The sequence below is a fragment of the Caloenas nicobarica genome, chromosome 15, assembly GCF_036013445.1.
Source record: "Caloenas nicobarica isolate bCalNic1 chromosome 15, bCalNic1.hap1, whole genome shotgun sequence".
NCBI classification, from domain to species: Eukaryota; Metazoa; Chordata; class Aves; order Columbiformes; family Columbidae; genus Caloenas; species Caloenas nicobarica.
Window position 1 is genome coordinate 11478755 of NC_088259.1, and position 26782 is coordinate 11505536.

Below are 26782 nucleotides of genomic sequence, written 5' to 3' on the forward strand. Positions count from 1 at the left end.
TGAGGGGACAGCCAGCACGTGGCTCCGGGATGCTGCCACACTCCTGTTGCTCATCCCACATCTCCTGGGGGAGCCCGGGGCCCTTCCTGGCTATTTAAACTCCACCTCCCACCTGTATGCACTTAATTGGGAGATTGTAGCTGCCAGTAAGTCATTTCCTAATTAACAAATTCTTGCTTGATGTTGTTAGTGCTGTCAGATCTGGTGGGCAGGGGGGACGGGATGTTTCCCCAGGGCACAGAGCAGCCGGTGAAGCCAGGGGCGTCCCAGGGTACCAGCTCCATCTAGCACTGTTGTGTCCAGCTGAAAGTGAAACCCCAACTTGCTCTGGTGCAGAGTGTGTCCAGAGGGCTCGAGTCCACAGCTGGGACCAGGGATGTGCAGGATTCACACCTGTGCAGGCACAGCTCAGCCTTTAATGTAGTTGCCATTGAGCAAGCGCTAAGGTTTTGCATCAAGCGCTTTCCTGGGGGTCACAGCTACAGCCCCATCTCAGAGCAGCTCTGTTTTAAGCCCTCACGTTGCTCGACCCAGCACTGGGCAGGAGCCATCATGTGCTCTTGGTGCGTTTTCAGCTTCAGGATCTCTCCCTGTCTGTGGCTGGAGTCGCTCTGAGCTGATCCCCTTACACCTGGTGTGTGCTGTCCCACCCCTCTTCACTGGAGCAAGACACGGTGCTCTGTGGGTGGCGGCTGTGGCCAAAGGACAGATTTTTGGGGCGGCTTTACAGACTCTGGGCATTTCCCAAGAGCCAAGCCAGGTCTTCTGACCCTCCCAGTAGTTCTCTGCTCCAGCACGGGTCTGGGCTGGAGGGTGCAGGTGAACTTGCTCTCCAGGTGAGGAAGCAGCACTGACTGTTGTTTTCTTTCAAAGTTACCAAATGGAAGAACATCATCCAGGTTGACGTGGACACGGAAGGCAACTCCACGGTGGGACCCAGCCGGATTCCTGCACCCAGCACGAGGGCAACTTTCTACATGGGAGGGCTGCCAGGTGAGGTGGGAGGATGCCCTCTGGAACAAAATACCCCAAAGCCAAGAGAGATGCAACTCCAGATGCAAGCTAGAGGTGCTTAATCCCCTGCCCAGTCATTAGCCGTGCTAACACTTGTTTTTCTCTTGTTCCTTCTGCAGAGGCAGACAAGGCCAGCGCAGCATCACTATTACCTTCCCTCCCTCATTACGTGGGCTGTGTAAGGAACCTGGTGATGAACCAGAGCCGCGTGGACCTGATGCGAACCGGGACTGTCCGTGGCTCCGTTGGCCTCAAGGGTTGCCCCGTGCAGTAAGTAAGTGCACCTCTGTGTACGGCCCGACCAACGGAACGCGGCGCTGCTCCCCGCGCCCCGGGCGGCACCTCGTCCATAGCATTGACCGTGGTCAAACATACTTGATCTCCAGTGACTGCAGGTGCAAGTCTGGGGCCAAAACCAGAGTGGGGGCCACAAATCCGAGAGGAAGGGGGGCACTTTGGGGACATCTTTCACAAATGTAACCAAAAAGTTGGAGCACAATGTGGAGACAGGTCTGAGTCCTTCCCTGGTGCTCAGCATCTGCAACAGGGCTGGTGCTGCCACCCGGCTCGTGGTGACTCTGCGGAGCGGGGGCTGGAGCACACGGCGTCATGTCCCGAATCCTCTTCCCTGCACCCCACACTTAACAACGCACATAGATTTAGTTCACGGAACACTTGAGGCTATTAATAACAGTCACAGACTGTCTTCTGCTAAAGGCTGTAGGCAGTTTCTCGTTTATAATAAATGCAATTAGGACAAACTGGATTAATTCCGTCACTTTTGTGTTTTTATAAGCAAGGGCGCATTTAACCTTCCCCCAAGGGCAGTCTCAGTTCACCTGCCACTGCTCTGCAAAGTGCTCTGAAGGGGGAACTTCGACAAAATTCTGTTCACAGAATTGGCATCTTCTTATCAGATTAATTTATAAGAATCAAAAAGGAACAGAATAGGCTTGGAGAACTGCTGAGGGAAAGCAGAGCCACAAATTCGGCTCTGGCTCCCTGCAGTTGTGTTCAGTGCTGGTAGATACACTGACTAAAGTCCTGTTCTGTGAAGCAAGTTGCTTGAAAGGGAATAAAGGTCGTTACCTCTGAGCCTGGTGGGGTATGAGGTGCCACCCTCACCCCCCTGCCAGCCCTCGCCTTCTCCTGCTCAGCCTCACTCAGGCCTGGTTTAGTGCAGTCTTCACTTGAAAAAAATCCTTTTTCTCCCAAGACACCTAGTTCACTTGTGCACTTACACGTCATATATATATTTGTGTGTATATATATATATGTATCTAGCCACGTGGGGACAAAATCTTGCTTCTGAAATGGACTTATAACTTATATCATTATACATATTGTGGGCTTTTTTTATGAGGGGTAAATATTGTAAAATGGGTTTTTAACATGTTCATCTTAAACAAATGTAATTATGACTTGTTTTTAAGTTGTAGTATTAAAGATGGTCTTTGTAAATCACTGGTACATACTTTGGAGTCAAATAAAGTTTTATGTTACTCTCTTTCACTTTACTGGTGAAGAGCAAGTACAAGGCTGGCGTAGAACTGAAGTGGAGTAATCACCTCGGAAGCAGCACAACAGGGATGTTAGAGTTTGTATTTGCTTTAAGTGTGCAGTTAAATGGACTGAGAAAGAGCAGTGTGGCAGATAAAGAAAATTCCTTTATTTGTAGATTTATATAAGCATAATATGAAGTTAGTAATCCTACTGCAGTTGCTTAAGTTAGTATCTAGGAATATCTGTAAGGAAGAGCAAATAACTTAATCTAAACTCATATCTTCGTCTTCATCTTTCTTGTCCTTCGCGTCTCCTTCCTTTTGGTCTGACTTCACGCTGTTCTGCATTGCTTTGGCAAACGCTTCTACATCTGGAAGTTAAACACATTATTTATTGAACTCTGCCCTTTCTGGGATGGAGTTCATTGTCCACACGAGGTGAAGCTTCATTACTTGGAAAGTAAACAGTTGCTTTAGAAAGAATCTGTTAGCAGGGAAAAAAAAAATGTTAACACTTGTTCAATATCACACACAGTTGGATCTCTCTGCCATAGGCAGCATTTTATGCACTTTCACTGTGCATGGACAGCCCAGGACCAGAATTATTCAGTAATGCAATGGATGCTAAAAGCTTATTGGGAAAACTGATCCCCTCTGCCCCTGGTGCTACAGGCCCCTGCTGTGTTCACTTATTTCAGCTGAACCATTAAAGACTCCCACAAAAAAAGGCATTGAACAAGGTGACTCTGACATCTCCAGAGTCTTTTGCATCTCTATCAAGAAAATAACACCAAAGTCTATTAACACATCTCTTTACAGAACCCCAAGTTCTGTAAATGCGCATCTGATGTCACCCTGTGTCTGCTGGGGAACATCTGAGCCACTCGCCTGTTCCTTGTAAAAAGAACAGCACAAGAGTTGGCTTCTGCCAGTTATGCAGCAGCTGATCACTACATTCCACATTCAATAGCTGTGTGCAGTGCAAAAGACAAAAACAACCCCCCAACAAACCACTTCACCATGTCCCCAACAGCCCCCAGCATTTACCTCCTTTATTTGCCGCATCTACTGCCTCCGTGGGCAAGCCAAACTGGCTCATGAGCGGGCCAAGCTGTCCTGAAGCTAAGGCGGCACTGAACATGCTCAAAGCCTGCAAATTGGAGTAAACAGCGTCAAAAAAAGAGTTTGTGTCATGTTTCTTCAACACCCAGCAGCTGCTGCATGGTGACGGTGAGGGGAGTGGGGCGGTGTGGCCGGTGACTGCGCAGCCAGGCTGGGAGCAGCCGCTCTGCCTTGTCACCTCCTGCACCAACCTTAAACCTTCAGCTAGATGCAGCTACGCTATCAAATCACCAATTAAAAACATTCCTCATGTCCAAGTCTTGTCTGCACAAGAGTTGCCATAGGTTAAACTAAAAACAGTCTTCTTAGCCACTGAAATTTTGCAAATTGACAATTTTTAATCAGTGTAACTAGGTCAAATTGGCCTGTAATACATCAGCTTTCATCACACACACAGAGACCTGCAATTAAGTGTTTCAAGAGAAACAAGGGCCACAGTGCTGCAAACACGAGCATCTCTTCCCTTCAGTCACCCAAAATGTCCCTGAAGGAGCCTGCTGCCAAGACACCCTCTGACAGGGAATAACAAATTTGCTACTATTCCTGTCATTTGCCAGAGAGTATTTATAATAAAGGTAAAGCCCAATTCCCAAAGAAAACACATTCTGATCTACCCTTGGGTGACCACAGCAAGAAAGAACTAGTGCTCCATTAAATCATGTCCCTGCTCCTTCCCACTTCCACAGAGCAGCTTCCTACTCTGCACAGTGTCAGGGCCCCCAAAAACCCGGGCAAGGTGAATCACGAGGGCGAAGGAAGGAGAAACTGCAGTTCCCGTGCCAGGCACCAACCTGCTGAAACTGCGGAGACGTCAGGGTGTTTTGAATCTCTTCTGCGGTCTGCGGCAGAGACTCCCCCGAGGGAAGGTAAGGCATCAGCCGCTCCTGAACTTCAGCATTGGCCAGGATGGGAGCCATTATCTCGGGAGTCAGAACAGTTGCCAGGTCAACTGGGAAGAAAATAAATGGTTGGCTGTTGGACTATGCGCAAAACCCCATGTTTTTGTCATGTGAACTGAACGATCTAGTCAGAGGAGTGCTGAAACGTAGGCAGCGCACTGCCAGCATCCTTTCTGTTTCTCGCAGTTCTAGAGTGAGAATAAGACTCTTGAAGCAACTGAGAATAACTTGCAAATAAAAAAAAAAATTAAAAAAATTTTAAAAAGAAACCTTTCAAACCAATTTGGAACAGGACAGGACAGTCAAAGAGCTCCAAAGGACTCCTGGGTCCAAGAGCTGTCTGCTCAGAACACCGTTACCTTGCTGTCCTCCTGCTCCAGACGGCACGTTCATAGTCGCTAAAATGTTTTGCAGGTCGCTCAGCTGGATGGGCTGGGTCGGGCTCGTGGCAGAGCTGGTACCATTACCCGAGCTGGGCACGGGGCTGGGACTGGTCACAGACGCAGCCGCAGGAACAGACGGGGCAGGCGTGACACGAGTAGAAGAAGTTGTAGAAGACGGTGTCACAGCAGCTGATTGGCTGCGAGAGCTGGAGAAGATAATTAGTATAATTAATGCCCTGTGAAAAACAGCATTGCCTCTTGCATTTTGAAAAGCTTCTTGTCAAGCCCTTACGATACGAAGAGCTCGTATCCCCATTTTAGAGGGCTGGTAAGTCTGAATTCCCATCATGTTTCCTGTTCAGGCCACGATTCCTCCCACAGACGTGACAACTTTATGTTACAAAACCGCTACAAACCAACCCAGCCGTGGTTCGTACCTGGATGATGAACTGCTGGTTGGGGGTCCCCCACTGCCGAGCAGACTGGCCAGCCCAGGACCCGTCAGCGCACCCAGCCCACCTTCCATAAACATAAAAGGAGAACAGGTTTAGAAATGTGTTTCTTTGGGTTTTCCGTACCTCTCTGCTCTAGAGAGGCCACTCTTGTACCTGAAAGGTTTTAGTTGCTAAAATAAAGGAGGAGGGGGTGAAAGACCCCAGATCAGCCCCCCCCCCCCCCAGTAAATTAACAGCTCTTGTTTTCTGATCTTGCATCCCTACTAGAAAACTACGTTAAGAGAGAGCTGCACGTTTTAGAAATGACTCAGTTTCTAGAGGTACACAAGGATAAAATGACTTGGGTTGGTATTGTACACACATGATCATTGTAACACAGCCCTCTCCTCTTATCTACTTGTTCCCAAAAATCCAACTTTTCTCTAAACTTTAAGGCCAAGGCCCTCAGCAGAAGCCCTGAACCACTTCATAGGCAAAGTAATGACAACCCCATGCACGAGCAAAGTGCTCCCAGCAGGGCAGAGGACACAGCGGGGAACCAACACTCAGCCTTTGAGCAAAAGAAATGAGAACCAGCCTCCTTCATCCACACATCCCGACTCCCAAGGACTTATGGCAGTTTCTCTGTCCCCTGGAGCTGTCAGTGACTGATTGTCCCCTACAAGTCCTTTGAGCCACCTCAGCCAAATACTCCATTTACCACACGCTTCCCATCCAGTGGTTTCTTCCACCACATCTAACTAGATACACGTCTCTACACAAGCACCTGCGTTCAGCACCCACCTTCCAGGAACTGTCTGCACGCAGAGGACAGAACAACACCACTTTGTTAGCAAACACGATTAACTGAGGTTTCAAACCACTAGAGACCAGAGCCAGCACCAGCCACCAGCTCCTCCTCTGTATAGCACCCGCTGCTATGAACCTGTACCACTCACATCCTTTACTCGCGGAGTTCCCACAGCAGCGGAGCCGCAGGGTGAAGCTCACCGGGCTGCACCACACGCTCTTCCACTCACATTGTCCTTGCTGGGAAAGTTTACCCAGGAGCAAGGAAGCTCCTTTGTTGCGGGAGCGCTGCAGTAAAAGCAAGAGATGCAAACCAGATGCAAAAGAACAAGATGCTACCGGGAGAAGGATCCACACAAGATTCTCCACAACCACCGTTTGCCGAGGCAAGCAGTTTTCTTTGCGTTACTGTCATGAGCTTCAAGCCAAGCTGTCTCATGGCTAGACGTAAAGGCCAAGAAAGAAGAGCTGCTGAGAAAAAGTGTTGAGACGAAGAGGAAGACAGTCTCAAGAGCCATATGAAGCTTCAAGAAGGAAGATCTTTTCCAAACACATCCTAGAAAGCCAGAATCTTCCAACACTAACATTAGATTTGCATCTGAGCATCCCACTATCATGAGATTTGCATCTGGAGCTAAAAGACATGAGTTAGATCCACAAAAATGGACTTTGGAGCTTATGCACAGAGCCTTAGTCCCTGTGACCTGCTATGCGTTACTTTGCCTCCTTCCACTCGAGGGTCTGACTTCTCTGTTGGTCTCGGAGCACAGACAGCGTTAAGAACAGACGCAGGGACGCAAATACACCTCTCACCCCTTCAGAAAGACAGCGCGGGGACTCCAGCTCTCTCTGGTTTTGCCCAGGAGAAACCCCTAACCTGAGCCTCACTCCTCTGACTAGAGCGTGCTCCAACCTTCCTCTCAAACTTTCTGCTCTGCACACAAGTATTCACTGGATCAGAGACAACATGAGCAATTCCACAGCTTGGTAACAGGGACATTCGCCAGGGATGGCCCCTGGTTTGCAATCCCTGCTCCAGTGAATATTTAGGAGGAAAAGGAGGGGTGGAAAAAAAAAAAAAAAAGGCAGAAGACTCAGCGGAGCAAGGAGCAGAACTGACATTCCTTGTAGATCAAGCCCTAAGACGAGTGCTGTGAGGAACCTGGTACCCTCCGTACCCTGCATCCTTTTTTTGCCCCTTAGCTCACCTCTGAGGCAGGGCCTTGCTTTCTCATGTGAAAGCAGCGCTACTCAAATCAATAGCACTACTTGAAAATATCGTCAGGTAAGATTTAACCTGGCAGGAGAAAACACCATTTTGGCATAAAGATATTAAAGCATTTTACCAAGTCCTCCTAAGCCCGTTGGTCCGATCAGCTGCATGAGCTGGTTATGGCTCATGTTTCCAAGAAGGCTTTGCAAGCCACCCTCACCTAAAAACAAAAACATTCTGAAACAACATATTCACATAGGTTTGTTTTTTTTTTTTCACAGCACTCCAGCTCAAACAGCAGGAGATTAATTGGCATCACATTCTGTATGGAAAAAACAGTTTCAAGTCTTTACTGATTCATGATGCTCATAAAAGATAAATGCAACTTGGCTTCATAAAGACATAAGACTCCAGAGAATCTACTGGAAACAAAGACAGATTTCTGCTGGCAGTCTTAACTTTCAGCCTGCACCTATTGTAACAGCACAGTTTATTTTACTAAAAGCACGTTTACACTTCTGGCATTAACGCTGTCCCCAACTCACCCTCCACAGTCATCAGGAATTTCTTCCCAGGGAACTCTTAAGTGCTCATTCTAAAATTAAGTTTTAAAAAAGCCTCTCACGTGAAGGAGCAGAGAATGGACTGTACCTCCCAACGCCGAGAGCTCATGGCCTCCGCTTGCGTTTCCACCCAAAGCACCAGGCATTGGGGGATTGTTGAGATACTCGTTCACTTTACGGCAATGTTCTTCATCCTTGTCTGTCTTCGGCTCCTGCAAGAAATTTGCTCTTGGTACGAGGCAAACGGGCAGTATTTTGTTCCAAGAGCTTTATTATTGGCTTCTCACAAACCTGCATCCAGAAGAAGAGCCGTTTGGATCCTGCCTTGAACTTCAATACATACACACGGCCAGTCGTGCACTGAGGTACCCTCTTGAATTCACAGTCATCGGGAAAAATAATCAAGTCCTGGAAAATGCGGCAGTAGAAACAAACGTTTGAGGAAATGCATGAATATTCCTTTTATCTTCCCAAAGACCTCTGCTCTCCTCCCCCAACCTTCTTCCATCTGCTCTGAGGAGCAGAGAGGATTTGGATGTGCAGATCTGTCTGGCCACAGTGGCACTTTCATCCTAATTTCTCTTGGAGAAGCTCTATCAGCAGCGCCAGCGGAACAAGAACAAGACAGACAGTGACTTAACGCCTCGGCACTCAAACACAAACCCATACTCACATCTTCAACGTTGCCCGAAGTCCTGTCCTTCCAGCAGAAGTGGATGAGGGAGTCATCTGTCTGCTGGATGTACACGAGACCTTTTCTCTTGTCTGGGGTTACAGTGCTGCCCTTCAGGGACATCTTCCCTGCCCGAAACTCCACCAGGTATTTGCTGGAAGAGCCGCGGGAGCCTGGCACCAGGCTTGGAAATAACGCGCCTGAAGACATCCTGGAGAGATAGAAAGAGCAGCAGATGGGACCAGAAACCTTCCCATATTCTCTCTTGTCAATATCACATTTTAATCTTTATCAAGCGAGCGCCACAAGAAGAATGTGTCTTGCTGCCTGCAGAATTTCAGGGCGATTCACAAGAGCTAAAGCAGAACCCAGGGTGAAGCCAGGGCGCTGCACACATCTCCACCAACAACGGGGAGCTTGTCTGCTGAGGTACTTGGAAAACAGAACCCCCACTCCCCTGGCACTTCCTTCTCTGGTTCATATCCCGGTTCACAGCATCGGGGCCGTTTTAATCGCCACAAGCGCTGCTGCACCGCTGATCTTCGGCCTCCTGCTCCAGCACCCCGGCCGAGCCCGCAGGCCGCCCTGGGCAGCGCAGCCCCGCCCGGCGCCCCCCCGGCAGCTCCGTGTGTGCCCGGGGAGCTCCCCCATAGCCCCGGGTCGAGGCGTGACCGGGCGGCTGTTCCTCAGCCCGTCCCGCCGCTCACACCCCCCCGCGCCGGCCGATCCGAGCGCAGCGGCCGCTCAGCCCCGGCCCCGAGCCCGGCCCGGCCCCTCACGCAAACCGCGAGCGCAGCCACCGCGCAGGCCGCCCGCCCGGAGGCCGCGATCGCCAGCCGGGCCCCCCCGCGGGCCTTCCCCAGCTTGAAACCCCCGCCCTGGGCGCAGCCGACGGCCGGGCCGGATCCCAGCGTGAGGGAAGCAGCGGGCCCGTCCCGCCGGTACCTGCCGCCGCCACAGGCCCCGCGCCGCTCCGCGCTTCCTGCTCCGCGCGCCGGAAGCCCGCCCGCCGCGGGGCGGGGCATGGCCGCACGGGCGGCCCCGCGGTTGGCCGGCGCGGCCGTCAGTCAGCGGCGGCGGCGCGGGGCGCCGTGCTGTGTCACGGCGGCGGAAGATGGCGGCGGCCCCGCCCCCCCACGGAGCCCCGTCCCCTCAGAGCCGCCGCGGTCCCCGTTTGCGGAGCGAGGAGAGTTATTAAGCGTTGCAAAAATAAACCCGTTTCTCTGGCGCTAAGGGCTTTCACACACCAGCACCCGGGGCACAGGTGACCCAAATCTGGGGTGTTTGGCCGGAGATGCCGCGTCACCCTCAGGCCAACGAACACACGTTTGTCCCCGACAGGGCCCGGAGCAGCTGCCTCCCCTGAAGGGCAGCGGGAAGAGCTCGGGTTTGGTGTTTTTTCAAAAAAAAAACAGAAAAAGAAGATAAATTATTTCAATTATTAAACAGGAATAAACACTGCTAATTAGTTCTGAGGGTTTTTTTCTGGCTAATGTAGGGTACACGCTTCTGTCCTCAGTCAGGGTGCTGATAATAATATAAACGCCTCATGTCTGAACAAGCTGCTCCCGCCTGACAACACGACATCGCCTCAAAGACAAAGGCACACGCAGACAGTGGCTAAAAAGTTGATTTTTCACTTGCATTTTTCAGCAACTCTGCTCCAGCTGCCACCCAACAGCCACAGGAGCCCCCACAGCCGCGTCCCTGCCCTGTCCCCTCACACGCCGCCCACCCCGGTTCCCGCCACCTCTCCCCACTGTCACCACCTGTCCCCGCTGCTGGTGTCCCCCACCATCACCCCAACACGTCTCAGGCCCCACACACAGCCCGCAGGGAAGCGGCTGCCACGGGGCTGAATTGCCCGCGGTGGGGAAGAAGCCTCAATGGCAGGCTGGGGTGTGCAGAGCTCCCATTTAAATCGTTATTTGTCTAAAAAGCACCAGGATGAAAATAAACCCAAATAAACCCAGCACTCCTCTGGCCCACTGACACCAGCCCCGCACCAAAGTCTCACTGACAAAAATCTCTTTGTCATCGTCTAGAGGCCCAGAGGGTTTTAAGTATTTATTATAATTTCTTTCTAGATGGTTTCTCTACATAGCTGTATTAACATATACTAACACAGTTATCTTATATACAGTGTTTAATCAAGTTATAAAAGTGACATTCTTTTAAAAGGTGCAAAGTTATTAACGTTTTGACACAAACTACTGAGGCGAGATCTGCATCGAAAATAAAACTTTTTCACTTTCAGAGCAATCGAAACATGGCATTAGGAGTCCCTGGCTGGTCAAGCACAGACGTGCCGGCGGTGAGGGAAAAGTGTTCTGTGTTGGCAATGAAGAACAATAAATTAAAAAAAAAAAATCAAATATGAAATTTTACTAAAAACTTCACACTAAAGGAAGCAGGGAAGGGGGTAGACATAACTAATGAAGCGTTCTGTCAGAAATCTTCCCAGTTTCTTTTTAAATCCCAGGAAGGGTCTATACTGAAGTTCAGATTAAAGACATTGTTACCATTTTTTCATGCCTCCACTTAATGAAAAGTGTTTAGGTCTTTGAATTTAAATCATAACTTAGATGAGAGGGATGCTAAGCTTCTTCTTATAAACAGAATATTTCTTTAGCAATTACTCTACAGTTTTTCCGCTCAGGCAATTTCTACTTACATGTATTGTTTTAAAAGCATACCATTTAGTTTAAGCAAGTTTTAAACTCCCATGAGATGTTAAATTGGCTTAATACACAAATCCTCCTCACCCAAAGGGTTCCCTGCGCTGCTTGCAGCAACTTTGGAAAGGCGGTTCCAGTGCCTGGCATGGTCACTCAAGTTCAGGGGGGTTTTATAAAAAGTATTTTTTCGCTGTCCCACGTGGATCAGCAATGTCTGTTTAAAAGCCAAGTGTCTGTGCGCTCAGAACAAATCCAACCCGTTCTCTGCCCCATATTTCCCCGTCCAGCCTGCAAGTCCCCAAGACTTCGCAGTCACTCCGCACAACGTTCCGCTCCTGGCAACAGAATCAAGTCGCCACCAACACATTTCACATCGGGCCCTTACTTACCGCCTTCATTTTTTACAGCTTCTCTTGTTTTTCCGAATGAGGACAACAACTAAATCTCCTAAAAACGTAAAGTTAATCCAATCATTAGATGTGTGATTTGATACAAAAATGTTTCTCTGTGAGTACAATAATTTTCTTTTGCTTTTTAATCCCGCCACTGGGAGAGAAGCACTTCAGGAATCTACTCTTTGGATGAAACCACCGCTGTGTTTGGACATCAGTCAGACCAGTTCTTCCATGAATTCCTCAAATCACTGGTGCTTAACACCAGCAATTTCTGAATTACTATAAACAGCAGTGTAACCACTCTGCATTTTTGCCTGGTTACTCAAAAACTTTCATAAAAGAAGAAGCAACTTTAGGATTAGTTTTAATTACTGGACCTAATTTTTCAAGCCTCTCTTCCCTCCTACTCCCATTAAGTATATCACTTGAAAGAAAATTTATGCATCAATTCAGTAACTGATTATTTCCACTATTACGTGGTTTTGATGGTTCAATATCGAACAAAAAAAAAAAATCCCACTTTTTGAAATCACGTGCTCACAGAAAACTTGGAATAGGTATAACACTGCCAAAGCTTTAAATTGATTCAGCTTTTTCACAACATACAAAACAGACATGACCTAAGAATGAAAAACATGCAAACCAAAACTTCCCCAAAATCTGAACCTGTGAGGATTTACATACCAAAGTGCTTCCAAATAAAAGTTTAGTCTAGGAGCGTACACAGTGCCAAAGCTGCCAAAGGTAGTGCAGAAGACTTAAGCCTCCAAGTGGTAGCAAGCAAGATATTTTACATTGTAACCACCTCTACATTCCTACAATTGCTTCCAGAAGCTTCTCATATTTTAAGAACAGCATTTGACTTCAGAAAAAGCACATTCTTAATGCACCCTTCCCTCCTCCTAACATATGCTCTACGTAATTTTATCACAGGTATACAGTTTGATGCTCACAGTGTCCAAACGTTGTGAAGACTCCGTAACAGACAATGACAGTTTGAGAAGCTCAGGTTGGTTTTGGGTTCCCCAAGTCTCTGAATTATTGAATTACTGAGAGCAGGGCCGGCAGCTCCGGTCCCCACGTAGTGCTACATTCCGTGGAAGTTCGGTGCTTCATGGGGAGTATCCACAGTACCAAATCCTGTAGGTACCGCATCAGCTTTTCATCCCTGCTCCAAGTTCCAAAAAAACTTCAGATTCTTCACTATTGTACTAAGTAACAAGGATATTATCTCTATTTTTTTTAAGTTATGTAGTTTTCAAGGATATTATGTGCTCTACCAGATACTGCGTATCTTCCTGACAAAGAAACTAGGGGAAAAAAAAAAAAAAAAATGAAGAACCAAAGGTCTCTTTGAAAATTAGTGAAAACATTATGATTTCAGGTGCAGCTTTATGGAAAGAATGCAACAGTATTTAAATATTTGGCAATCCAACATTAGTGATGATTAAATCCTTGATTGTTGACTGGTAGAATTTTTGTTAAAATTTACTTACAAAAGCTGGTTTTTGCTATCAACAAAACCAGAGTAACTGGCTTGGAATGAAATCTAGGAACTAGATGTCCAGATGAGATGAGCAATTGGTTCCGTAATTTCAGTATATGTCAGGACAGTCTGAGAAATTCCTATCAAAATAGCCACCTGAGTACAGCCAATCTGAAGTCCCAGTATACGGGTTAGTGCCTTGATGAAACCATCTGGAAAAGGAAAAGGAAAGAAACAATAAAAGAAAAAAGCAAACAGAGTGAATAGTTATTAATAGGGGAAAAAAACCCAACTTTGCTTCTTTCACAAAACATTGTATAATAAAAACATACTGGTATGTCTTATCAGAGAAAAATTTCTTAGGAAATATTCTGAACATGAAAAACAAGGTGTTAAACTTCCTACATAATTATCACCACCTGAAAGGTTCTTTAAAAAAAAAATTTACATGAAGTTGAGAAGCATGAAATGGATTTTTAAATTGCTGTCCTATTCCAAATAAAAATAACATTGATACTCTAGACTATATATTGGTTATATATATTAATTTTTTACTTTAAAAGAATGCCAAATCAGTTGCACAATCCTTTCTGTAAACCTGTCCAAAAAGAGAACAGTTTTGTTCCGTGGAGCTGTACTTTGCACAGATCAGACGCTCACTCTTTAGCCACGTTGACTGAAAATAATTTTATATTGTCTGGAAGAGATTTTCAAAAGCATTAACTGGAATTAATCTGTAGCTGTTCCCCCAGGCTTTGGGAAGAGAACGTTTTCTCTTCTGAATTTCATGAGATCATGGGAGCATCCCCAAGTTCCTGCCTGCGAGGAAGCACCTGCAGAACTGGCCTGAGCACACGCTCCGCTGGGCAGCTGAGAAAAGCACCAGTGGGAGCGGGAGCCAAATCACACATTGCTCTGCGCTGCGCTCTCTGACTGAGAAGTCACCTGAATATGCAATCAAAAAAGCATTTTCTGAAGTATCTAAGCCAAGAAGTCCTAAGAGTGTGAAAAATAAAAGGCCCCATAGGGCCACAACACCTTACTCAACTGCTGAAAACCAGACAGGAATTGGTTATAGGAGAGATGAGACTGAACGTTTTATTCATTCTAACAAAAATACGGCCTCTCTAGGTTTTAAAAAACAAAACCCCAAAAAACCAGCATTACCCCAGTAGTTAATTATGGCAGGCTCCAGCATTTATTATTAGATAATTTCTCCAGGACAAAGTTATCGGCAATTTTGGCTTCCAGCTACGTTATTTAATTGTTGACCCAGCAAATGCTTTAAGTGACATAACAAATTGTGCTGTCATGCAGGAAATCACACACATACTGTCCTGAACAAAACCATTCCAAACAGTAAACAGACATACAACTTGCTTCCCCCTTACCGTGTGTGCCACTCCACTTCATCCTTTGCACGCTCCTTGCGAGCAGCTCGTTGTTTCTCTTCTAATCTCTCTTTTTCTTTACTAGCCACATCTAAAAAACATTTAAAGAGAAATTGGTTACTTAGCAAAATAAAAAATGCAGAACACAGACTGCAGAGAAATAAATTATAGCTCATTTAAGCAGAAGAAAGTATTTGCTGTACACAATCTCACTGAACAATGAAAATCTGAGGCCACAAAAAAAAATAGAATTGTCATTTCAGAAAATTTGCTACTACAAACAGAGTCGAAACTGAAATTTTGGTGTTTTATCTATCAGAAACACTGCACCAAGACAGCAGGAAAGAATTTAGATTAGGCATAATAAAGTGATTTTTTTTTTTTTTTGCACTATTGGGCCATGTGTTTTTTCTGCCAAACGCCAGAGGCGCAGAACACGTCTGCTCCCCACATGCCTTTCCAGACAAACTCCAGAGCAAGAGAAGGCGTCTGCCAGCTCCCCCCAGGTTCACAAACACACAAATACACCATAACACAGGAACTTGGCATCCACCTTGGACACGTTTGCTCTCCCAGACTTTTCTGGGAGAAAACAGACCACCGTGCATCATTCTAAAGCGTGTTCATTAACACGGGATGAAAAGATTTAAGGCTGCTCTGGGAATGAGAAACTGAAGACAATGTTCCTGTATCAACCAACCTCCCTCAGTCACCCCTCTCAAAACTTTCTAATGTGAAAATATTTCCTCCAAACACTCACCCATGTTGCCGTTCTCCATGTTTCTGATATCCGGCCGCAGCCGGCAGTCAGTGGGAGCCAATATTGCTTCCATGCCCTTTTCCAGCTCATTGAGACTCACAGCAAAACTGGTGAAATTGTACATCTCCAAAGCAAGTTAAAGAGAACACACGGGTTATTTTGGCAGAGGGGGACTGAGTTCCCCACACCAAACATATACAACAGAACTTCCAAGAGAAGTTACTGAGACAAACCTCCTCCCCCTGGTTGCCCTGAAAGCAAGGTTGGGGTCATGCGAAACTACAGGTTTTGTTGGAGGGGAGGGACAAGGAAGGGCAGAAAGGGACATAAATTACAGCTTTTTCAGTCAGTTTCCATTTCAGAGGATCAAGACAGATTTTCCTCTGTATTTATATGGGGAAGAACTACCAGAGCCTGACAGCACACTAAGGACAGGCACAAGGTCTCCCCTGAACGTGACTCACATTCCCGTGGATAAATCACTAGCAATACACAGACTGATGGAAACAGGTACCTGTGATGAGTTTGGTGGCCGACAGTTTATTCTCCAAAGCAATTTACTGCCTGGTATGAACTGCACCGTGTCTTGAACCTCTGGCATATCATCGGCCTCATCATTTTCAGATTTAATAACATCTTCACTCTGAAACGGAGATAACGTTTGGCAGGGGAACAAAGGGAAATTGGGCAGTTTCATCTAGAGTTCTACAGTGACTCTTGAAGAATCTGTTCAAATTTGACATATTAAACACTCTCCTGTACTTCTGCCTCACCTCTCATATTTGCTTTTCCTTACTCTGTACACTGTTCCTCTCTTTTTTATTGTAATGCCTTGCTCCTGATATATCTGAATAGTTTCCCACCACCTACGTACAACTTCAATGTCTGTTCAAGAAAAAATTAATAATGGTAAATTAATAGCTTTCAGAAGTCTTTTCTCTAGCTTCCCTGCTATCCCATGCCATAGTTTAATTTCACCTAACATGACTATTACTTCTTCAGGTTGAAATGAGCCAAGACAGCAATTTAAACCAGTTCTCATAATGGCCTAAGATAGATAAATAGGTCATTCCTGCTTTTGGATATTGCGTCATCATTTGCAAAGTATTTGGATGTGCGATTAAAGAACAGATCTGTCCTTGTTTCAGTCTGATTTCCAATGCTCTAGATTCCAATAACTATTATCACTGCCAATTTTCTCACTGTGAAGACTGTGGACTTAAGTGTATAAATACAGTGCTTTTCCTTCCAAGTTCCTTTGTTACCAGATGTGCTGTCATAATGAATATATAAAATCAAATGCAGTATTCTTCTAGAGGCCGCTCTCAGAATCTGAGAGAATCTGGCTGTTGTGGGTGACAGACAGACACACTGTGGAATTTCAGAGGATTTCACCATGAGAAACCATTTAAAACCACAACAACCAGAAGGGAAGTTTGAGGCAATAGCATCCTAGAGTGACAGTATTTTCACTCCCACTCTCTTCCTATTTTCTTTCTGTCCCCTCTGACATGGCCCATTGACTTCATTCAAAAATACCCTATTAAACATGGCCTGTTTTATATACTAGAAAACAGCTCCATACGGTTGAGAGTCTAATTTCAATCACTTGGTTTGAGTATTCATTATTTAAAAAGACTCTTTTAGGCTACTTTCCACGTCAACATCTGGTTTACTGTTAGTTCCCCATCTAAATATAGATTCAACAGGAAGGAAGGAAAGAGTTGATTTTCATAAGATGAACAGAACCTTATTATTTAAAAAAAAGTCAAAATATAAGCCCGCATCATGACAGAATCCAGAGCCAAAAGCAAGGCTTGTTGTTGCTCTAGATTCTTCTAATGTTAATATTTTTTAATAAAAGTTTGAACCTCTTAACATTAAGAGTGATTAGCTTCTGTTTAACTTATCATTTTCAAAGAGCAACCAGGGTCTGCAAGACCCTGTTGATCTCAGGAAACCCAAGAGTCCTCTGCTGCATCGTGCAACATTCTGCATTTTCCATGTGAGACTGAGGCTTTGGTGGTAACTTACCTGACAACACTTTGCATGTGATGAAAAAACCCTGCATGATTTCAAACCCCTTTGTTGCCTAGGCTGTCTACATCTAATTCTGAAGGCTGCATCACCAAAAAGCACAACTGACTTTAAAAAACCATGCAATTTATTTTTAATGCCCAAATTCTAGTATTTTACAGCCGGAGTTGGCAGCAAAGCCACTTTTCTCATTCGAAGACTGGACAACATCAGCTTGGGGGTTGATATTTTATGACTTCTCTTTGACAAACCTCTAGCAAACACCGTTCCTATGAGCTCTCTCCAATACCAGCAGCATCTGACCCTCACCAAAAGACACACTGTTTTAACCCTCTAATCACCACCACCTGACCATTTATGTAAAGATGATATTTTCCTTTTATTTCTCGTATTTCAGTATCTTTTTCTCCTTACAGAATCCTTAACCTTACCGGCTTCAATTTCTTCTGCTCACCACCTCTCTTTTCATTCTTTTTGTAAGTCTCATACGTAGTGGGATCAGTGCACCACAAACATTCCGTCCACTTGCCATAGATCACGCACAGCTTCTTTCTGCTGCGGAGAAAGCAAAGGAGAATAAACTTTTGCTTCTTAGAAAGCCTTCTAAGTCAAGTTGTGCAGATTCTGATCTATATTAAACACCCGTCTTCCTAATTCGTTGTTTAATATTTTATTGCAGATTTCTTAGAAGCCAGATATTTGATAATGCAAATAAAAGGCTTCAGCTTATTCCAGTCTTTCTGGCATTCAGTCCTGCACAACACATCCTCATGACTTAGCCATGTGCTTTTGCCACTGTTAAAATGAGTGTGGGTACAATAAAGCAAATAGTTTTCAATATAGAGACTCAGAATCACGAAACAGATTTGGGTTTGATTAAAAATTTCTAATTACCATATTGTCATTATTTTAAATTGAAGACCAGAATGGTGACTATACAACAGTGAAATCAGTTGCAAACGCTCTGCATTCTCCCTGGATACCTTTATTTCCAAAGACTGGAGAGGTTTTTTTAAAAATGCTCAAAATGATCATCCTAGAATCAAGGGGTTTAATCTTGACACAGAGAACAGAGATGGGTTACAATCTGGATTTCTAGCAACTTCACAGTCACATCAGTTGTGGTCACTACACCAGCAAAAGAGCCACGATGCTCGGAAACAGAGATGCCAAAGGCTTTTATCACTTACTTCTTGTCCTGAATGTAGCCCTCTACTCGGTGAAGCTCTTTCCCAAACAGGCCACACGGTTTAAAATTAAGGACACATTTATCTCCAGTACTGTAAAGGAAATAAATACACGCGTAAAGTAGTAAGACTCTAAATACATTAGTAATTTGACTTTTTTTACCTTATTTAGCTTTTTGCATAGAGTTAGAGTTAGCTGGGGGGTAGTTAATTATATCATTATTTAACTATGGTTTGTTATCTGACCATGGCGTTAAAAAAGGCACACAAATTTCCAAATTCCACAAAAAGGACAAAAAAAGAAATCAATGTGCACATGAAGACATTGGCCTGTGAAAGCCAACTGAAAATATGACCAATACTTCCACGTTTCACGTAAACCTAAAATTTAATCAAAAGAACTAGGAATAAAACATTACGTAGTCCTGCATACGACTTAACCCACACTATTAACACACTGCATTTCAGATTAATATCTATTTACAGCTAACTGTAATGAAAAATAACTTTTACAAATGACCTACACAGAAAAATCTAGTTAAGTGCATTCAAAAGTTACATCTGAATTGGTATCAAAAATTCTGACCTAAACATTTTACAAACATAAGCCAGCATTATATTTCATCATCCTCCTTGCATTGAGATGTACATGCATGTAAATAATCTCTCTCGGTGAGGTAGGAGGACAAGTTTCTGTGTCAAGCACACAGAGACCATCCTGGGTCTTTTGTGCAAATACAGGAGGCGGGATTGTAGATTTTATGCTATGAGAAGTATCAAAACTTCTAGTTTTGAGAAGTATGAGAAGTATGAAAACAGCAGCCCTGCTGGATTAAAACTCCTATTTATTGGCAGAAAAATACGTACAGAATTAATAGAGTTTTCACAAAATTCTCTCCCTCATCATTACAGGAGACAATTTAATTTATATGAGGTAAAAAGCTTTTATATAGGCAGTTGGCAGAGCTATTGACATGCTCTAAGTTCACATTATCCTCCTCTGCAATCATTTTTCTGTGCTGTACCCTTAATTTAAGACGTTCTCTGTTATCAAAACTCAAAAGAGTGCCAAATCACTATCAACACGAAGGAGGTCCCCTACAAGCCTCCAACAGTTATTCTGTTTAATGGTTCTGTTCTCTGTCAATAGGGTTGAATTTGAATGGGTAACTCATAAATGTAAAATCTGTGTATCCCATAAGCCATCTAGGCTGTGCCTTTTCATTAATGTTGTTATTACATGAAGCCCAGTCATTTGCATTTGGCAGGAAAGAAGAAAAAAAAATAAAATACTTTGGACTTACAAACCCAAGCTCCCTGTACAAACCCAAGCTCCCTGTACAAACCCAAGCTCCCTGTATGTCTGACAAAAGTCAAAACTATCTGCTTTGTATCAAAGTGACCATGCACCAGCCCCTCTGAGTCAGCTCTCAGTTCCATCATGAGCATTACCTGTGATTTACAATTTCTACCGTTCCGTATTGTTCTAACCACAGTTTACCAATAATTACATTATGTACACAGCAGGTTGGATTTGTCCATGTGTAGGCTTCGTTATGTCTGTAAAGGAAATAGAGAAATAAATCATTTTCTTGAGTTTGAGATGGAATGTAAGTCTGTTTTCAGTTCTGATCATGGCAGGGCAAAATATTTAGCAGTTAACTTCAAAACAGAAAAGAAACAGACTTTTCTTTAGAAGCCAACAATGTGTTGTATCTAAACATTGGTGCAAGTTAATAAAGCGATACCCCCTTTATTCTTCTTCCTTCTCACAGAGCTGAAATATTAAGTTTTACAGTTGCTGTGCTTTTGATTACAAATTCCAGCCCAAGATAAACAGCAGTCCCAGGAATGCCTTTTTTTCATTTGAAGTTGTATGTAATAAAACATAACACAAAAGCACCGGGCAAACACTAATAGGGTCTTCAACTCCTGCAGCCTCACTGCAACCTTCTTCCCAAAGCTCTTTGTGGTAAACCTCTATCATAGTCTAGAGAGTATTTTTTGGTGATAAAAAAAAGCACTGAACCTAAATATTTGAGGTTAGTCACTACCAGTGCCGACGAAGGTTTGATCTGAAGTTGCTCCTCCTCAAAGCTTGGTCAGGCTAAACCACTAAAACAATTTTTCATTTTACAAACACTGGGAGGTAAAGGCTTTTGAACCTGAGGAACATGTGATGAGTCAAACTGCTTAAGTGGTTTCTACAAATACACCACAAGTTTCCACATCAGTATATGAGGCTTGTTGCAGTGTCACTGAGGATGATTTTGGGTGTGCATGTGGGTTTGAGGTTTTTTTGGTTGGTTGGTTGGTTAAGACCAATGGGACACGATAGCACTGTATTCAAGCTTTGTAAACATGACATTTAAAAATCCAATTTATTGCTCAATTCAATCCTTTTCCCAAAGATTTACTGAGAAAACAGAGCCCTGCAATTAAGCAGTGAAAATTAACTTGTACATAAATTCTAACAACCTCTTCAGCAAGAGGTTTTTAAATAATCACCTATGAAGAGCCAATAGGGTGATAATCATCTATCTTTTTATTCAAGTAAATGTTAAGGAGATCAACATAAAAAAAACATATTTACTTCTCATACTCACTTCAGAAGCTCCAAAGTAATTGTTCCCCGAGGCTCCGCTTCTATACTCTTTCCCCAGAATTTTAGTTTGGGGTAGATTGATCCATGAAAAATAAAGTCCTTATTGAGGCCTTCAGAATAAAATGCACTAATAGGTGGGTGGTGGCTGACTTGTTCAGATATAAACCTAAATCCTAAATCCTCCCTAGCAACAACAAAAAAGAGCATTAAACAGTAAATATTGGGTTTAAAATATTACAAGAGAAAAGAGTTACTTGATACTTTTAAAAAGTTTGAGGGATCTTTAGATTAAACTCAAGATGAGACTTTTCCTTTTTAGTCCCATGACACATTTTCCATTAATGGAATGAAATAAATTGTACTCTGAACTCTTTCTCTTCATACCCCAAACCAACCCACCTTCCAACACGTCAATGAGCTTCCACCCAGAAAGGCATCTGTCTCTGAAATAACTCTTGAAAATATTGAAACTCTTTGAGCAGCAAAGGTCTGACTGAAAACTCTTTTCTTCACTGCATACATATCATCCATTTATTTGAGCAAGCTGGAAGTCCTTCTGACTAACTCCTCTATCTGAGAGGATCAGCAAAACATTATTTAAATTAATAGTCTCTGCTCAGGAAATGTCTTTTTTGGAAGAACATAGACCATTTTTTTCTCTGAATAATTAAAAGAATACTCTGCCTAAACCCAGAAATAAAATTAATAGCGTTTATAACAACTGCTTAAAGATTTTGAGATAGTTTGGGGAAAAGAATTTTAGCTATACTCAGAAATATATTTTAGTAGATTTTGATTTATTTCACTGAAAAAAATAACCGAACTAGTATGAGAGCCTGCTAACTCAAGAACACAAATAGCCCCAGCTCCCAATTTAAAGTAATTATTACCTGGTTAATTCATAGGTTTCTCCTAACAGCGGGTTAAATGGCTTGCCAGTTCTCTCCCACTGAGAAGCTACAGCAGAGACTGCAAAAGCAGCTACAGCCTATAAGCAGATCAAGAACAGATTGTTATGAGAACAGTACATTAAAACTCTAAGTTTAATATATTTGTTGCACATTACAGTATTTTATTATTCTTCCAAAAAGAAAGCAGTATACATTGCTTAAGGCCAAAACATTTGTAAGCCATGCGATAAGTGATACAGAAGTGGAGAAATGTAAGCACTTAGGAATTTCATTTCCAAAAGGAATTATTTTCCACAGTAAATTTTGTCAGGTTAGACTCTGCTCCATGCTTCTCCCCCTACCTCTAAAAGGACAGACTTTTTTTTCCTAAGTCTACTTTTCGCCTATTTTGACAGACAAATATGGGCGTTCTTCTGGCAGTCCCAGAGAAATACACGCACTCAAGTGAGAAACTGTCTTAAAATGAAAGATTTTGGGAGAGGAAAGACTTCTGAACCAAGCAGAAGGTGGGAGCTGTTACTTACCTGCATTCTTTCCAGGGGGTCCGCATGACTACAAGCCTTATTAATGAGGTATATATGTTCCATATATTCTGTTATCCGTTGAAGGAAACTCAATGGCTCGTTGAAGACAATAGGCATCGTAATCTTGGACAGCTCCTGGGTAACAAAAGGATAAGAAATTTCTTAGACACACCACCAAGGTAACAACTGACAACAACAAGATTTTGGAAAATAAGTTGTGTGTTAGTTTATTTGTAGCATTCTTCAAAAGCATTTGGCAAGTCTATAGTAGACCTGCAAATGCTACAGCTGAAAGGGGCTGGAAGTGCTGCAGAACCCGAGCAGCAATCTGAAAAAATAAACAACTTCAAAAATTGAACCAGCCAAGCTAGTAAATTCCAGAAAAATGTCACCTTCTATTCTTTGGTCTACATAAATCACAAGAGATTAAAACTTCCACAAATAGCAGAAATAACGTGCCAACCACTTCATTACTGATATTTTAGTACCATGCATTCTTTTGAAATCCTCACATACCTATTTGCATAAAATCTAACTATTTCACTGCAGTAACCACAAATTATTTTTTAAAAGGAGCAGTTACATAAAGAATAGGATTTGAATTGCTCTAACAAATTTTAGTGGCTTTATTTAAGCAAGCTGTTATTTGCGTCAGAATGTTTCTCATTTCACATGTGGACACAAGACAGACAAAGTTCATGCAGAGATTTCCAATTCCCCAGGACTCCTGCTATACCCAAGCAAATAAGGCTGCTTAATGAAAAAGTTCCACTCATGACTGAGCACTAAAGCATCATTTAAGTGCTTACAACTTAGTGGAGAGAAGAATGCCACCGAATTAAGTAATGCAACATTTTCCTCACATTGTCCCAGATGGTACAGGAAAAAAAGTTAGTCCTAACTTCTTGAGTTCAAGAATAAATCTTGTGACCCAGTTACATCACACAATTAATATTCCAAGCCTACACTGGATTCCCTAAGAAACTCTAACAGATCCCAAACTCTTCTATCCCTTTGATCAGACAAAAGTATATTTTTTTTGGCATAAACTGCTTTAATTATGGGGGCAACAAAACCAAAAACTTTAAAAAAAAAAAGCCCTAAATCCCACTTTACTAAGTAAAGAATAAAAAAGCAGACGAGAGAACATTGTGTTAAACAAACCATAGTTTACTATATTTTTAATGGCTTTAGTCTAGTTCTTATAGGACAGCATTACAAATGCCAATCCACACGCTCCAACAGCTAGAGCAAGTAAGGAAATAATACTGTTAGAAAATGGATGTTGAGATTCAGAGAGCTGCAGTTTAAGATTATGTTCCCTACAGAAAAAAAATGCAAAATGCACCAGGTTTTGTTCTGTGTCATAAATTTTAAGTAATAAAATTAACCAGCTGAAGTTCGGAGACCTAACATCAGCTTATTTCATCCAAGCCAGCTTACCAGTCCAATGCATTTTTTTAATATGCTCCACACACTAAAATCACTTCTGGAAAACATTGGGGCAGGTAATGATGTCCTGTAACGGGAAAAAAACAACTGTAGTTATCAGTGCCTTAAACAACAAGACATTGGTAGGTATTGAAGTACTTATAAAGGAAGCAAAACATTAACGTAGAGTTGACATAGGAAGCGGAGAAGTGAAATGTCTTTTCAGTTCCAGAGAAACAACCTCTTCTGATGAGAAAAGCAATGCCCCAAAATATAATGGGCCGGCACGTACCCAGTGCTCATTTATTACATAGTACTATGTATTTACCTGTGTCTCTTAATTCCATTTTCTTGAATCTCTGTCTCTCCATTGTGCTTTCCGGTCCTATTGCTTTGGTGTGGATCTAGATCGAGCATTTCTGCAACTTTATGATTTGCTTCTGAAAAGTCTCCTGAAGAATTGTCGGAATCAAAGCCTGTAGCAAAACCACAAGGCGACAGTTTTCTTGGGAACCTTATTATGCCACAGAGTGCCACTCATATTTGGTAACTCACAGCACAAGTACACTTATAGCAGGTTGTTTTATTTTAAAGAATATCAGTGTGAAAACCCTTTATTAAGTGATCTAATTTCCAAGAGTATCTAGAGCCAAGTATTGCATTAGAATCAGGCATTCTCAACTAATTTTTCACACGGCTGAATATAAAACCAATTTAGAATCTTGCAAGTTCTTCAGTAGGTGCTACTCAGATGAGTTGTATTGTCTCTTCTTCAGAGCTGCAGTGTGATCACAGTAATTTTGTTCAGTTATATAGTTTTCCTCAAAGACCTTAAAAAAAATTTAACTTAGCCTATTTATACTGCTAAAAGGCAAGGAGAAAATAAAATAAAATAAAATGGCCATTTCACAATCCAGCAGCAAACATCTCCAATAGGATGCTTTTATTTTAGTAGAGCAATTCATACCAGGCATACATTCAAAACAAAAAGCCACATTTTTTTGAGGGATGAAGACCATGACAATGACATTCAAAACCACACAAGGAAGTTCCACCAGTGTGATCTTATTCGGTAAACAGCAGGTGTAATGGGTGATGTCATGTATTAAACTGTCTCCTACATTTTGATGTCACAAGCATGTAATTATACAGCAATGACCACACCTTAGCAGTCTTAGTACTTAATTGGAAAGTATGATAGTCATATATATATATATTTTTTTTTTTTTCCAGGTTATTAAAAAGAAGACTACCCTGAAACACCTGTCTTAAAAAAAAATAACAAACCAAACACAAACACATGCCTCCACAAAAAAAAAAAAAAAAAAAAAAATTTAAAATGGCATTGCTAACCACATATGAGGGTTTTTTTGGAACCTGTTACAGTACAAAGAGAGGGATAAGACAAGTACTGTAGGGCATAACAAAATAACTTATTATAATAGTTTGACTGATGAAGGTTTTGGGTACATGTGCCCTCACCCAGAAAGCTGATCGAGCGCACACAACGTAAGGAACAGCATCACATTTAACAGGCACTTCAATGAAATAATCACATCTAAATGTAAAAGTAAAGCTTCATAACAGGCATAGTCATTGGGTTTTCAGGGGAATAGTTACAAAAATTGTTACTGGAATTACAGTCTTTACATTGTACCTGAAACCATGCAAATCCTATCAAATGTCCATTGTTTTTATGCACACTAATATTTCCATTTCTCCACAATTCAGAATTGTTTTGCTCTGCTCCTGTACAGCATGAAGGGAATTTAGATTCAGGTATATGTATTATTTATGGAAAACAATACAGAACTGGCAAGTAAATAAATGCCAATTTAAACAAGTGTATTGCTTACAAACAACAAAAATTAAATCCCTGCTCCAGAAAGATAAGATATATGCAAAGTGTAAAGTCTGCTTTATTAGAGTGCATCTCCACCTAATTACGTAAAAAACCAAAACAAACAAAAGCCAAACCACTAGGTACACAGCTAGATAATCACTAGGCTTTCAACTACACTTTCAACCTTAAGTATCAGCTCTCTTGTCTACTACAAGCCCATTGAGAAAGTTTTAAAAGTTGTTTCTCAATGACGTTCTAAGTATTACAGTTCTGTGAAGAACTACCCAGAGGAAGTACTGATCTGGCATAAAAAGAGTTTTACTGAAATATTTGTTGGTTGTTTTTCTAAGTTAGAAAAAGAGTCTTTTTCCAGCTGCCATTAAAGCCTTGAACTTCAAAACTGAGTACATAAGTTTTACTTACAGGACAGTTTTTATAGTGAAGAGCCACTAGAAGTGAGGATCAAAATGGGGATTTAAAAGCAGGACCACACACAGAAATAAAATGTCAAAAAATAGCTTAATCAAAATCCCAACTTATATGTGCCAGAATAAAATAAAAGCTTTTAAAAAGTCTTAAATTTCCCAAGTCAAATTTCTAAGTTGGGTGCCAACATTAATCTATTTCAAGAGCTTAAAGAAAAGTGACTTGCCAGTAACTCTAGTTTTCTTGGCCTTCTTCTTCCACATCCTGCAAATGAAACAAGTACCCTCAGCCTATGCTGCTCATCCACCTGCAAGGGAGCCGAGCCCATCCCAGAGTCACACACCTCCACACACGACCGACCGCCCCTCGCGTAGTCACCAACTTCCTTAATACTAATTAAGCCTCGTCACTCAAGACAGAAAGGGAATTAAAATAGCATAGTACTGAGAATCTTCAGGACAAAGGAATAGGGATAAACACGCTGGAAGCGTAGAC

At 42.8% G+C, this 26782-nt stretch overlaps 3 protein-coding genes across 7 annotated transcripts in view; 1 reads left to right on the forward strand and 2 right to left on the reverse strand.

Annotated features, from left to right (window-relative positions):
• The window catches only part of LAMA5 (laminin subunit alpha 5), a 90186-nt gene extending 87409 nt beyond the window's left edge, over nt 1-2777 (forward strand). For both annotated transcript variants that reach the window (XM_065645772.1, XM_065645773.1), the window contains exons 79-80: nt 874-993; nt 1134-2777. In XM_065645772.1, coding sequence (XP_065501844.1) covers nt 874-993; nt 1134-1288 — 275 coding nt within the window. In that variant the 3' untranslated portion in view covers nt 1289-2777. The remainder of the gene's footprint in view (nt 1-873; nt 994-1133) is intronic.
• Nucleotides 2558-9638, reverse strand: ADRM1 (ADRM1 26S proteasome ubiquitin receptor). Of its 2 annotated transcripts, XM_065645774.1 has the most exons (10): nt 9559-9638; nt 8614-8824; nt 8232-8348; nt 8029-8152; nt 7511-7597; nt 5358-5439; nt 4897-5126; nt 4430-4587; nt 3564-3666; nt 2562-2887 (listed from the first exon to the last, which is right to left on the reverse strand). In XM_065645774.1, exons 1-10 carry the CDS (start codon nt 9636-9638, stop codon nt 2781-2783), a joined length of 1299 nt encoding a protein of 432 aa, XP_065501846.1. In that variant the 3' UTR covers nt 2562-2780. The 2 variants fall into 2 exon arrangements, with proteins under 2 accessions (XP_065501847.1, XP_065501846.1); XM_065645775.1 differs by lacking the exon at nt 7511-7597 and having other exon boundaries at nt 2558-2887; nt 9559-9634.
• A 1030-nt stretch (nt 9639-10668) lies between these two features.
• The window catches only part of OSBPL2 (oxysterol binding protein like 2), a 29187-nt gene continuing 13073 nt past the window's right edge, over nt 10669-26782 (reverse strand). For all 3 annotated transcript variants that reach the window (XM_065645508.1, XM_065645510.1, XM_065645509.1), the window contains 12 exons: nt 24347-24494; nt 24031-24106; nt 22588-22722; nt 22043-22140; nt 21154-21336; nt 20000-20107; nt 18551-18640; nt 17792-17915; nt 15838-15966; nt 15324-15447; nt 14564-14654; nt 10669-13384 (listed from right to left, as the gene is read on the reverse strand). In XM_065645508.1, the coding sequence (XP_065501580.1) occupies nt 13282-13384; nt 14564-14654; nt 15324-15447; nt 15838-15966; nt 17792-17915; nt 18551-18640; nt 20000-20107; nt 21154-21336; nt 22043-22140; nt 22588-22722; nt 24031-24106; nt 24347-24494 (1409 nt within the window). In that variant the 3' untranslated portion in view covers nt 10669-13281. The remainder of the gene's footprint in view (nt 13385-14563; nt 14655-15323; nt 15448-15837; nt 15967-17791; nt 17916-18550; nt 18641-19999; nt 20108-21153; nt 21337-22042; nt 22141-22587; nt 22723-24030; nt 24107-24346; nt 24495-26782) is intronic.